Source organism: Phacochoerus africanus, chromosome 8, assembly GCF_016906955.1.
Source record: "Phacochoerus africanus isolate WHEZ1 chromosome 8, ROS_Pafr_v1, whole genome shotgun sequence".
Lineage (NCBI taxonomy): Eukaryota > Metazoa > Chordata > Mammalia > Artiodactyla > Suidae > Phacochoerus > Phacochoerus africanus.
Window position 1 is genome coordinate 72,016,377 of NC_062551.1, and position 12,114 is coordinate 72,028,490.

At 44.0% G+C, this 12,114-nt stretch overlaps 1 protein-coding gene across 6 annotated transcripts in view; it reads left to right on the forward strand.

The window, feature by feature from the left end:
• VPS13D (vacuolar protein sorting 13 homolog D) overlaps positions 1–12,114 on the forward strand; it is a 255,497-nt gene that overhangs the window by 81,466 nt on the left and 161,917 nt on the right. For all 6 annotated transcript variants that reach the window (XM_047791889.1, XM_047791884.1, XM_047791885.1 and 3 more), the window contains 6 exons: positions 1,578–1,788; positions 2,317–2,391; positions 3,495–3,701; positions 5,409–5,498; positions 8,928–9,068; positions 11,468–11,590. In XM_047791889.1, coding sequence (XP_047647845.1) covers positions 1,578–1,788; positions 2,317–2,391; positions 3,495–3,701; positions 5,409–5,498; positions 8,928–9,068; positions 11,468–11,590 — 847 coding nt within the window. The remainder of the gene's footprint in view (positions 1–1,577; positions 1,789–2,316; positions 2,392–3,494; positions 3,702–5,408; positions 5,499–8,927; positions 9,069–11,467; positions 11,591–12,114) is intronic.

Genomic DNA, 12,114 nt, shown 5'->3' on the forward strand with positions numbered 1-12,114 from the left:
ATAGGAGACCTTTCAATTGTCAGGCATAATTTTGAAGTTCTATGAAAGTTTACAGAAAGCAGAACTCCATGTAGTTGGGAATGTTGATTGTGAGTGAAACTGAAGGTGAGTGAGTCTGATTGGAAGGAGAGAAGGAGGGGTTTCCAGGTTAGGAAACAGCAAAGTCAGGGGCGGGGATGGCCCAGCAAATTGGAGGCTGAAGGAGGTCTCCCTTGAGGAAAGAAGTCTATATAGGGAAGTGGGGCGCGGGGGGGCGAGGCGGGAAGGAAGGCCTAAGACTTTGGTGTCTTATTTCTGTGGTAGAGGCGAAATTAATCAGTAATCCGTTTGAACCATAGGAGATTTGAAAGAGAAAAGCCATTCTGACTTTTGAGCCTCAAAAAAATTTACAACAAGTAATAAATAAAGTGGTATACTCAGACATTCAAGCACACAACCCATTTTTTTTTCTTTTCTTTTTTTTTTTTGTCTTTTGTTGTTGTTGTTGTTGTCGTTGTTGTTGCTATTTCTTGGGCCGCTCCCGCAGCATATGGAGGTTCCCAGGCTAGGGGTTGAATCGGAGCTGTAGCCACCAGCCTACGCCAGAGCCACAGCAACGCGGGATCCGAGCCGCGTCTGCAACCTACACCACAGCTCACAGCAACGCCGGATCATTAACCCACTGAGCAAGGGCAGGGATCGAACCCGCAACCTCATGGTTCCTAGTCGGATTCGTTAATCACTGCGCCACGACGGGAACTCCCACACACAACCCATTTTAAAGTGGTCTTGTGTTGGTGTCTGTACTGCTTTCCCGGTGGTAGCCAAATTGCTCTTGCCTGAGGAAGACTGTATTTTCAGATATATTAATGTGGAACCTGATTCATTTAAGATTTTGTTTACATAAGGAAGAGATAAATTTTGTTGGGTGATCAGTTTGCTTCACGAATTTAAAAGATTAAATGAACCAAAGCAAAATGGATCAACAGAGTGTTGCTTATAGGCTATCTTGTCTCCATCAGAGTCATTCTGTGATCCTCTGCTTTGATAATAAATATACTTGTATGAAAAGCATTCTTGGGAGTTCCTGTTGTGGCTCAGTGGGTTGAGAATCTGACTAGTATCCATGAGGATGCAGGTTTGATCCCTGGCCTCGCTCAGTGGGTTAAGGATCTGGTGTTTCCGTGAGCTGTGGTGTAGGTTGCAGATGTGGCTTTGATCTGGCGTTACTGTGGCTGTAGCGTAGGCCAGCAGCTGGAGCTCTGTTTCATCCTCTAGCCTGGGAACTTCCATATGCCATAGGTGCAGCCCTAGAAAGAAAAAAAAAGAAGAAAAAAATCGTTCTGCTGACATAATGCTCTAGTAATTTTCCTCACTTAGTATTTTTTATTTGGTACAGTTTTACAACATTGGACCTTATAGCTGAGATATCTTACCTCAGGGCTATTAGTGTTTCATGCCACCAATTTCCCCGTCTTCAAAATGAGAAACTTAGTGTAGTTGGACTGCTGGAACTTGAATTAGAGCGGTACCTGTAAGAGGTATGGATACGAAAGCAAATGCAACTTTCAAAACTGCCACCTTTTAAATTTTGTTAGATTCACTTACAAGCCCTGGATATCAGACTCTCCTATAATGATGTTCAGCTGTTTCTTGCCATTGCAAAATCCATCCCAGAGCAAGCAAGCGCTGCAGTGCCAGATGCAGCAGCCCTGGAGGCTCCCTCCTTGAGCGGTCACCTTCCCAGTGCATCTCGAGGTGGAGAGGAGATCAGAGAAGGGACGAAGCATACCTTAGATCCTGTCTTGGGTAGGTATTTCACCATAAGCCCCACTCAGTCTTCCAATAACTCCCCTTCTTCTTAACTTGTAGGATTTTCTTTTGCACAGTGTAACTGTTCAAAGTATAATAGTGTGTCATTAAGAGTAATTTTAAGTCATGAGTCTGACTATCTAATTTTTTTAATTAAAGAAAACATCCCAAACCAACCGTTCTAGCCTACAGTGTTTTTCCTTTTATAATTTCTTCCAGAGATATGAATAATGCTAAGGTTTAGTTTTAAACTTCAGTTAACCTCCAGAGTTATATGGCTAATACTCAGTTTCAGTTTTAAGCTTTTAAAACACAGCCAACATAGAGAAAAGACTTAAAAATTTTGGGGTACACTTGATAACAAGTTTCTAACTAGGAATTTGTTTTGCCTATAGAAGGAAATGTTTGTCACTGGTTTCTGAATTTCTTTTTTTTTCCTCCTTCAATTAGCCTGTAGGTTGATTTACATTACATTATTTATATTTATATACACACACGCACACATACACATTTTTGTTTTCCTAGAGTTACAACTGGCTAGACTGCAGGAGCTGGGATTCAGCATGGATGATTGCCGCAAAGCTCTTTTGGTGTGTCAAGGTAATTTGAATAAGGCTTTCCATGCATCTGTCGTTTGCCTCGAATAAAAGGCTGCCTTTCCATTTCCTCCCCTAGGCCCACAGGGAGCCTTGTAAGTTGGTATGTATTTTGAAGACCTTCGGCGGCTTTCTGTGGGCTGAATATAGTCTTGGGCCAGTAATAATAATGTGGCCAGTAATAATAATGTGGCAGAGTATTTTAGAGCAGATACAAATAATGTTCTCGGGAACTGACTGCCTGGCTTCAGCTCCTTGCTCTCGACTGGCTGCTCGTTAGTGACTTGGGCAAGTTAACTTCTCCATACCAGTGCTTCCTTATCTGTGCCCTGAGGACCCGAGGGCCTCCCGCAGAGGTTTGATATAAAGAAGTCATCTGTGTCCCCCTCATGTCAGTCCTGTAAGTGGCTGCTCTTGGGTACAGAGACATCAAATACCTTGCCCAAGATGCGATGTCCCGTAAGTGCCAGGACTGGAAGCAAGCCCTCTTGCTCCAGAGCCGGTGCCCTTAACCACTGTTACACACACTGGCCTCTGGCAGTTTATACGTATGGGGTTGCATTGCTTTTCTCTTCTCTTTTCCGTTCTGTTCTTCTTCTACCAATCTAGTTGTGTTCGGGAGGCTGTTACTTAACAGTTTTGATTACACACATGGTTGGGAAGACAAAGTATGTATAAAGTAAGAGGTTTGAGAACAATTACAGAGCAGCACATCAGTATCTGCAAAACTACATGGTGAGGACTCAGTACTTTGGTACCGAGTGGCACCTGGAATTTGGACCCTTCCCTTGGCTCTCCTTGCACACAGTTGTCGCGGTAGAGGAAGGATGGCTTCCTGGAGGCCTTTTGAGCCAGCTGATGAAAGGCGCTGTGAGCTTGAGTGGAGGTGTGCAGCACAGCGGGCCTTGTTGTGTCTGTTTACAAGCAGAACTCCTAATGTGGGGCTCTTTTTTCTTTTTTGTGTTGGAGGCTGCCTCTGGCCTCAGTCTGGGGTTCTCTTGGGCTGTCCAAGAGGTCTCTATCAAATGCATTTCTCTGTTTGCTCTCGAAATTGCTCGAGTAGCTCGGGGGACGGGTTGAACGGGTTACCTTTTAATTTCTTGCAAGGTCAACTGAAAAAGGCAGCAAGCTGGTTGTTCAAGAACGCTGAACCTCTGAAGTCCCTTTCCCTGGCCTCTAACAGCCGAGAGAGCCAGGGGGCTGCGCCGGCCCGGCTGCTCTCGGGCGTGGAGATGAAGGCTGAGAGCGTGTGCATCTGCTTTATTGACGACTGCATGGACTGCGACGTCCCTCTCGCCGAGCTCACCTTTTCCCGTGAGTGCTCTCCCGGTTCTCAGGGTCCTCTCGGAGCGTTTCCCTGACTGCTGTCTCTCTCTCTCTGTTTCTTTGGTTATTCATGCTCTCTTGTACTTAATTGTATGGGTGAAATTTAGATAATGGTTTTACATATGTTTTCCATTATTTGGTATTTTAAAGAAATGTGTATTTATTTGCCATATGTGGCCTTCAAACTGTGGCTTGGGAATAAAAGGAATTGTCATTGATGAAATTTCTGTTCTATTAACAGCTCTAGTTAAATAATTCCTGATCTCTCCATTTTGTTTATGTTCTCATGTAGCTAAAGACTGTAGGGAATACCGTTATTAAAGGAATTTAAAAGATAAGCTTAGAAAATAATGCTTTCATGCTCTATGTCTTTTGAAAATTAAAAAAACACAGAGACTTATTAGAAAGCCCACCACAGAGTCCCTTCCTCCGTAGGGCAGGGTAAGAGGTGACACACGGTCCCTCCGAGAGCTGTCCTTCAGCGGAGATGAGGGTAGAAGCACGCTATCCTTATCCGTCCTCGCAGGCGGTGTCGCGTGAGGCTTCTGAGGAGAGGAAATGAAAATCTCGCTGCCCTGTGTACTTTTAATTTTCCACCCTTTTTTTCGGTCTTGCTAAGCATCTTTTCCCTCCCAGGAAAATTTGGTTCTGGGGATTTAATTTGACCTTTACACCTTTTAGAGGTTTGTGTCTTCACTGTGCTTCTAGGCACCATAAGGACCACTTGATTAAAACTAACAATTGGATTTTGACTGTTTTCATGAATATATTTTCTGCAGAGAGTAATGATTTGTGTTTTTTGTTGTTGTTGTTTTAGGGCCACACCCGTGGAGGTTCCCAGGCTAGGGGTCCAATTGGAGCCGTAGCTGCTGGCCTACGCCACAGCCTTGCCAGATCCGAGCCATGTCTGCGACCTATACCGCAGCTCACGGCAACGCCGGATCCTTAACCCACTGAGTGAGGCCAAGGATCGAACTTGTGTCGTGGATACTAGTCAGATTCATTTCTGCTGCGCCAGGAAGGGAACTCCTATTTCTGGTTTGTCTATAGTAATCTTAAAATTTTGCGCTAATCTTTATCAGGGCATGGCTCTTCTCATCACTCCACCTTCTTTTCAGATATTGAGGTAAAAGTATGTTTTTTATGTTCCCAGGCTTGAGACACACCTGGGTTCCAGGACTGGGACTGGTGGGGAGGTGCATCAGGCGTTGACCTCATTTGCAGCATTTAAAGGGGTGCCAAAGAACTCGTAATTAAGACAAATGATATTTTAATGCAGTGTCCTTAAGAAGCAGAATTTGTGTCAAAAAAGAACCCCCACGATGAAGAGAATATCAAATTTCTGTGTGCTCTCCTCTAAAATCATCGCTATTAGCTGTAACCAGCATCTCTTAATTTTATTTTTATCAAGGTACCTCATTTATAGCACTGTGTAAGTTTTGTGTGTAATCGTTATATTTCTGTGTATATATACATTGCAGTGTGTCCACCACCAGAAATTTCTTTAGTGTCTGTTCATCACCACACAGTTGATCACCTGCACTCATGTCCCATCCCTTCCCTCTGGTAATTACTGCTCTGTTCTCTGTATCTATGTGTTTGTTGTTCTGGTATCTCTTAAATATGATTTGTCAGCAAAAGAAAGTTTTGGTTGTTCCCGCCCCACCGTCGCAATAAGATTTGTTTTCATTGCAGGCCTGAATTTCCTGCAGCACGTAAGAACTAGCCCCGAAGGCTACGCCCACTTCACCCTTTCTGGAGATTACTACAACCGTGCTCTGTCAGGTTAGTACAGTTATTACGGGATTTGAAAAATACATGTCAGCATTTGCCTGGGCTTATTTCTTCATGAATTTTACATGAGGGAAAGGGGGAGGAACAGAACGGGGAGAGATGAAAAATAAGTTCCCTGGTGGCTCAGCTGGTTAAAGATCCGGCATTGTCACTGCTGTGGCTGGTGTTGCTATTGTGGTGTAGGTTCAGTTTGTGGCCTGGCAATTTCCGTGTGTCACAGGTGCAGCCCATATAGATATATATATACATATTTGATATATTTCTACTGAATTATTTACAGTTTTGCTAATTAGTTCTTTTTGATCCTGGACTTTGGCTCATTTCAGAACGTGAAGTTGCTCAATAGTGAAGGATCATTTGTCTAGCCCTGATAGTAGCTAAATTTCAAGCCCATAAGCATTTTAAACTTCAGGCTGCCTCACGCCCTACTGGACTCGTTTCATTAGCGTCGTACTGAGTCAGCCACAATGTGTAATCTGCCATACCTACTCCCTCAAGAGAATGTGATTGGTCAGGGCAGGCTGCTTTTCTGAAGCCATAAAGCCTGGAGGTACTGCATGGCCTTTTCAGGTTTCTTTCCTTCCAGCAGCAAGACCAAGGTAAGGGCCTGTACAGATGGACATTAAGGAACCATCCTATCCCAGGGCCAAGCAGTTTGTGCTGTGAGCTTCTTTGCCTTAAGAGAGTGCTTTGCGAGTGTGGACAGAGTCAACCGAGTAGTGCTGTGGAGTCCACCGCTTAGGGTCTTAGGCCGAAGAGTGGTTTCTCCCTTCGATGTCAGAGGAAAACCAGGCTTCAGTGTGTTTTGCTCTGCCGCTGGTTCTAGAGTAGATGCCACACGCGGTTTTCTGGGTTGATTAACATTCTCCCCTTTCTCTTCTGGATTCACGTAAGGCTAACACTCTTCTTTCTTAATTGTTCAAAATATTTAACTTTAGAATAATGGCCCAAGTCTTGCTAGTTGAGGGAAACTTTTACAGGGCATCTGGTAGCTATTTTTCTTTTCTTTTCTTTTCTTTTTTAAATCATTTGTTTTACCAGAGCAGATATTGCTTCCTTTTCAAGTTGTGTGAATACACTCAGGTTATGAGGTGCCAAATGGTGGGAGGAGAAGACTCTGCCTGCGTTGTGCTGGGTTAGATGTGCTTTGCATTGGTAAATCACCTCATCTGTGGCTGGCTGAGCATATTTTAGAAAACTGTTAGAATTTAAGTGGCCTTGAAAACTTGATCCTTTTTTTTCCTAAACTCAGTGAATTTTATTACATTTATAGTTGTGCAGTGATCATCGCAACCCAATTTTAGAGCATTTCCACCCCCAGCCCATCCCCCCACCCCCAACCTGTCTCCTTTGAAAACCATACGTTTTTCAAAGTCTATGAGTCAGTATCTGTTCTGCAAAGAAGTTCATCGTGTCCTTTTTTTGGATTCCACATGGAAGTGACAGCATATGACACTGGTGTCTCCCTGTCTGACTTCACTTAGCACGATAATTTACAGGTCAGTCCATGCTGCTGCAAACGCTATTATTTCTCTCCTTTTAACGGCCGAGTAATATTTCCTTGTGTGTATGTACCACATCTTCTTTATCCACTCCTCTGTCAATGGGCATTTAGGTTGTTTCCATGTCTTGGCTATGGTATATAGTGCTGCAATGAACATTGGAGTACATGGAAAACTTGAATCTTTAAAAACCCACAGTGAGATACCATTTTTCTCACCCAAAAGACTGGCAAAAGGAAGTGTGACACTACCAAGTATGGTGAAGATGTGAGACATAGATCTTTTTTTTGTCTTTTTTTTTTTTTTTTTTTTTTGCTTTTTAGGACCATGCCTGCAGCATATGGAGGTTCCCAGGCTAAGGGTCTAATTGGAGATACAGCCACCAGCCTACGCCACAGCCACAGCAATGCCGGATCTGAGCCGCGTCTGTGACCTGCACCACAGCTCATGGCAACACCAGATCCTTAACCCACTGAGTGAGGCCAGGGATCTGAACCCGAGACCTCATGGTTCCTAGTCAGATTCGTTAACTACTGAGCCACGACGGGAACTCCTAGACCTCTTTTTTTTTCCTTTCCTGCAGCATATGGAAGTTCCCTGGGCCAGGGGTCAAATTGGAGCTGCAGCTGAGGTCTACAGAGCTGCACGGCAGCTCTGGATCTGAGCCGCATCTGTGGCTTATGCCGCAGCTTGTGGCAATCCGGATCCTTAACCCACTGAGCAAGGCCAGGGATCAAACCTGCCTCCTCAAAGAGACAACTTTGAGTTCCTAACCCGCCGAGCCACAGCCGAAACTCCGAGCCACAGAACCTTTGTTTCCTGTGTCAGAATTGTAAATTGGGACAACTGCTTTGGAAAACAATACGACCTATAAGTATACAGGCAACCCTGCAATATACTTCCTCCAGATCTGGAGACGCTCCTGCCTGTGTGTGCTAGGAAACAAGTTCAAGACCACTGTTAGTAGTGGTCTTCCTGGAACCAAGTGAAATGACTCCTGGCAGTGGATGGATAAATAAACTGTGGTTATGTTCATAAGTGGATTACAGTTCAGTGGTGAAAATAATGGCCTGCAGCATATGGCATCAGTATGAGTGAATCTCAAAGACATTTTATTGAGCAAAAATAGAAACTTGCACAAGAACACATACAGTTGGATCATATTTGTGTAAAAATCCTCAACAGGACAAACTAATCTACATATTCTTAAGAATATGTACATGTGTGGTAGAACTGTAGAGAAGAACAAGGAAAGGATTAAAAATTCAAGCTCATGGAGAGGTTTGGTGAGGAGTGATAGGTACTGAGGGGCTTCAAACACACGTGTCATTTTCTCTTTCCCATTTCTAAAGCTGAATAGTGGGTACGTGAGTGTTTCTAGTAATTTTATTCTTTAAACCATACATATATGTTGTTTATACATACCTTTTGTACATAGGGCATTTTAAGATTAAAAATTTTGATATATTGATACCAAATATACTTGGTATATTTCTGAGTATATCTATGTATTTAACCAATGGATTCTTGATGTAAGCAGGATAATCAAACTTAGTAGTTACTTCAGGCCCTGACGTGATTTTTCCAGCCTAAGTCTGAGATGCTGTTTTCAGTCTTGAGGATGTAAAAAATCGATGCCGCTCTTCAGCAGCAGAGGGCACGTACATTTCCTGCCTGGCTTCCTTCCCTCTGGAAGACCCCGTTGGGGTGCATACATGCTCTTCTACTCATGTGCTCTAGAAGCACAGACATCTGTGGGGTGACCTGCAGCTAAAGATGGTACTTTTGCTGTGAAATCAAGTTGGAAAGAGAAAGCTGTTAGCTGTTAGTTTGCCCTGGCTGAGCCTTCGTGAACGGTGTTCCCCTAGAAACTCTTGATATCTGCTCAACAGATGTCTTATTTCCTGTGTTCTTTTAGGCTGGGAGCCATTCATTGAGCCATGGCCATGCTCTGTATCCTGGCAACAACAGGCAGCCAGCCGTCTCCATCCTCCTCGACTGAAGCTGGAAGCCAAGGCCAAACACCGTTTGGATATCAACATCACTTCTGTACTAATGGGTGAGTGGAAAGTTGTCTTTAGAACATGGGTACCTTTCTGGGCATAAGTGCTATGTCTGGAAGGCTATTAACCCTGGCGTAGCAAATACTTGGGTCCATACCAGACATCACTTACTCATCATGGCTGCTTGCCTGATTATCCCTAACCTGGCCTCACGATGCTTCTCAACCCATTGCTGGCTGTCAGTGATCAGCCGGGAGCCTGGACTTCATGGGAATCATCAATGTCCATGATGGACTTTCTCCCCGCGGTGCTTGGTCACTGGGATTTATTCAACATCCTATAAGTGATCTCAGGCTCTTCATAGAATAATTCTTAAAAGGTATAATTTGGGGGAGTTTTCTTGTGGCCTAGTGGTTAAAGATCTGGCAGTGTCACTGCTGTGGCTTGGATTGCTTCTGTGGCTCAAGTTTGATCCCTGGCCCGGGAACTTCTGCATGGTTTGGGCACTGCCCAAAAAAAGGTATAATTTTGATCGTCTTATAGTAGGGTGCGTTGCCTGTGCTGTTTCCCATCAAGTATCATGTTGACCTAACTCTGAAAACCACTGGGTTAAAAGGGCTGCCAAGCCAATGATGTGTGTTCCACAAGTATCTCTGAAATGTACATTCTCTGGCGCGGTGCGTCAGAACCACACTGTGCTTTTCTTTACATCGAAAGAAGAGTAACGTGACACAGTCAGGTAGCCGACTTTCCCTATAAAACTTGCTCACTGTTTGCATTAGTGATCTCTACAATCTGATTTTTGATAACATTGTAGTTCTCTTTGAGTGACAACATACACTAATTGTCCTCAGCATCCACAGGGATTGGTTCCAGCAGCTCCCCTTCACTCCCCCCACCAAACCCCACCACCATCACCAAAATCTGTGGATGCTCAAGTCCCTTATATAAAATGGCCTAGTACAAAGAACACAGTTGGCCCTCTGTATCTGTGAGTTTTGCCTCCCATCTGCAAAACTCATTCTATACTGCAAACCTATGAACTCCCTTCAGTGTGTGTGTTGGAGTAGTTCATAGAATATCCATTGGCTCATTCCATGTCAGAATAGGATGGAGAGACTGTATTGTGAAATGAGACCGTAAGTTTATCGATCCCCAGATTTTAAAGCCACTGTTCTACATTGGCCTATTTCATCCACTAATTTGCTGGATATTAATATCACCTAGGTAATAGGAAATTGACCTTATGAGTTTATACTATTTTGGTTCCTATGTTGTTTTTTATGTAGTAATTTTTATTTTAAAAAGTGTGATACTAGTTCCCTGATGGCCTAGTAGGTGAAGGACCTGGCGTTGTCACTGCTGTGGCTCAGGTTCGATCCCTGGCCCGGGAATTTCCACATGCCGCAAATGTGGCCAAAATAAATAAATGAAAGTATAATTAGTATAAAAGGTCTTTGTCCAGGTGTGGTGCATAATTATTTTAATCTGCTCTCCCAGTAAAAACCACTCCTGAAGAGTTGTCAGCTGGATTTCAGCCTCCTGAATTTAGTGGTTTTTTTATAGCCTCTAACTGGTCTTTCTGTCTCCAAACCCTGTCCCTAAGTGTGGCATGCCATGCCCTTCACAAAGAATATTGTTCTCTTTTCTAGACTTCTTTACCTCAGCATTTGAACCAGAGTCACACAAAGTGTTGTGTTCCCTAATTGGGCCATGTGCTTTCTTCCTTTTTTTTTTTTTTTTTTTTTGCTTTTCAGGGCCATACCCTTGGCATAGGGAGATTCCCAGGCTAGGGGTTGAATCGAATCAGAGCTGCAGCTTCTACCTGGCAGCACAGCCTCAGCGATGTGGGGTTGGGGCCACGTCTGTGACCTACACCACAGCTCGTGGCAACACTGGATCCCCGACCCACTGAGCAAGGCCAGGGATCAAACCCGCATCCTTATGGATATGTGGACACTAGTCGGATTCGTTTACTCTGAGCCCCGATGGGAACTCCTGTGCCATGCACTTTCATGTCTTGAAGTCTTTGCACATGCTTTTGTCTGTGCCTGGAATGTCCCTGATTCTGTAATCCCGTTGGTAACCCTACCTACTCTTCCAGACCCAGAACGAAGGGCCTCACCTCTCTGAAGGTGGCCGCAGGCTTTGATGTGTACTCCGTCACTTCTGCCGAAGCAGAGTAGATCTTTCCCTCTTACGAGCTCCCCGTAGCGTTTTATTTGTATCTTTGTTTTAGCTCCTTTCACGTTGTGGGATGGTTTTGTGGTGATGGTTGTTTTAACATTAATTTCTTCCAGTGGAGTATGAGGTTCTTCAGCGGCCAGCTTTCTCAGAATCTAGCATTTATTCAGGCACTTGATAAAAGCTTATTTTGCTGAATCGAAATGATCTGAATTGAACCCTCATCTTTTTTCTTCTTCTGTTCTTAATATCTTTGTGGACTCTTTTCTAGACCAGTATGTAAGCACCAAGGAGTCATGGATGGCAGATTACTGTAAACAGGACAAGGAAATAGATTCAACCACGTCGGAAGACTGGATGGGCTCCTCAGTGGATCCTCCATGCTTTGGACAAAGTAAGATTTTTCCCTACAGATGTTTGACGAAATCACCTTTGACTTAACGTTTCCTTGAGAAATGCAAATAGAACCCTCCTTTTCTATGGAAAAACCTATAGGAAATTCTGACTGTCTTCTGTAGTTCTATTTTAGTCTTTGCAAGGGACATTTTTCTGTCACAGAATGCTGAACTTTTAATACAAGCTCTAGTTGCAGCGCTGTGGGAGAGGAAGGGTCTGCGGTCCCACGGTTCCTGATTCTGGTCACATTGCACACGAACCGGTGCGTCTGGAGATGCATCCGGATCAGCTGGTGGTCAGTGTGTGTTTTTCTCAGCAGAGCATTCCAATTGCTTGGACTTCTGGACTGGATTTTTAAGGGCATCTTTTTAGTTTCCTAAGTCTAGAGATAGTTTGGATGTATTCTTGAAGCGAGAGAGGGCAGGCTTCCATGTGGAAACAATTGTTTCAGGGAGGGGTGGGCTGTACTGTTAGTAACTTATAAAAGAATCGAATACCCAGCCTCTTGAAGAAAGAGGATCC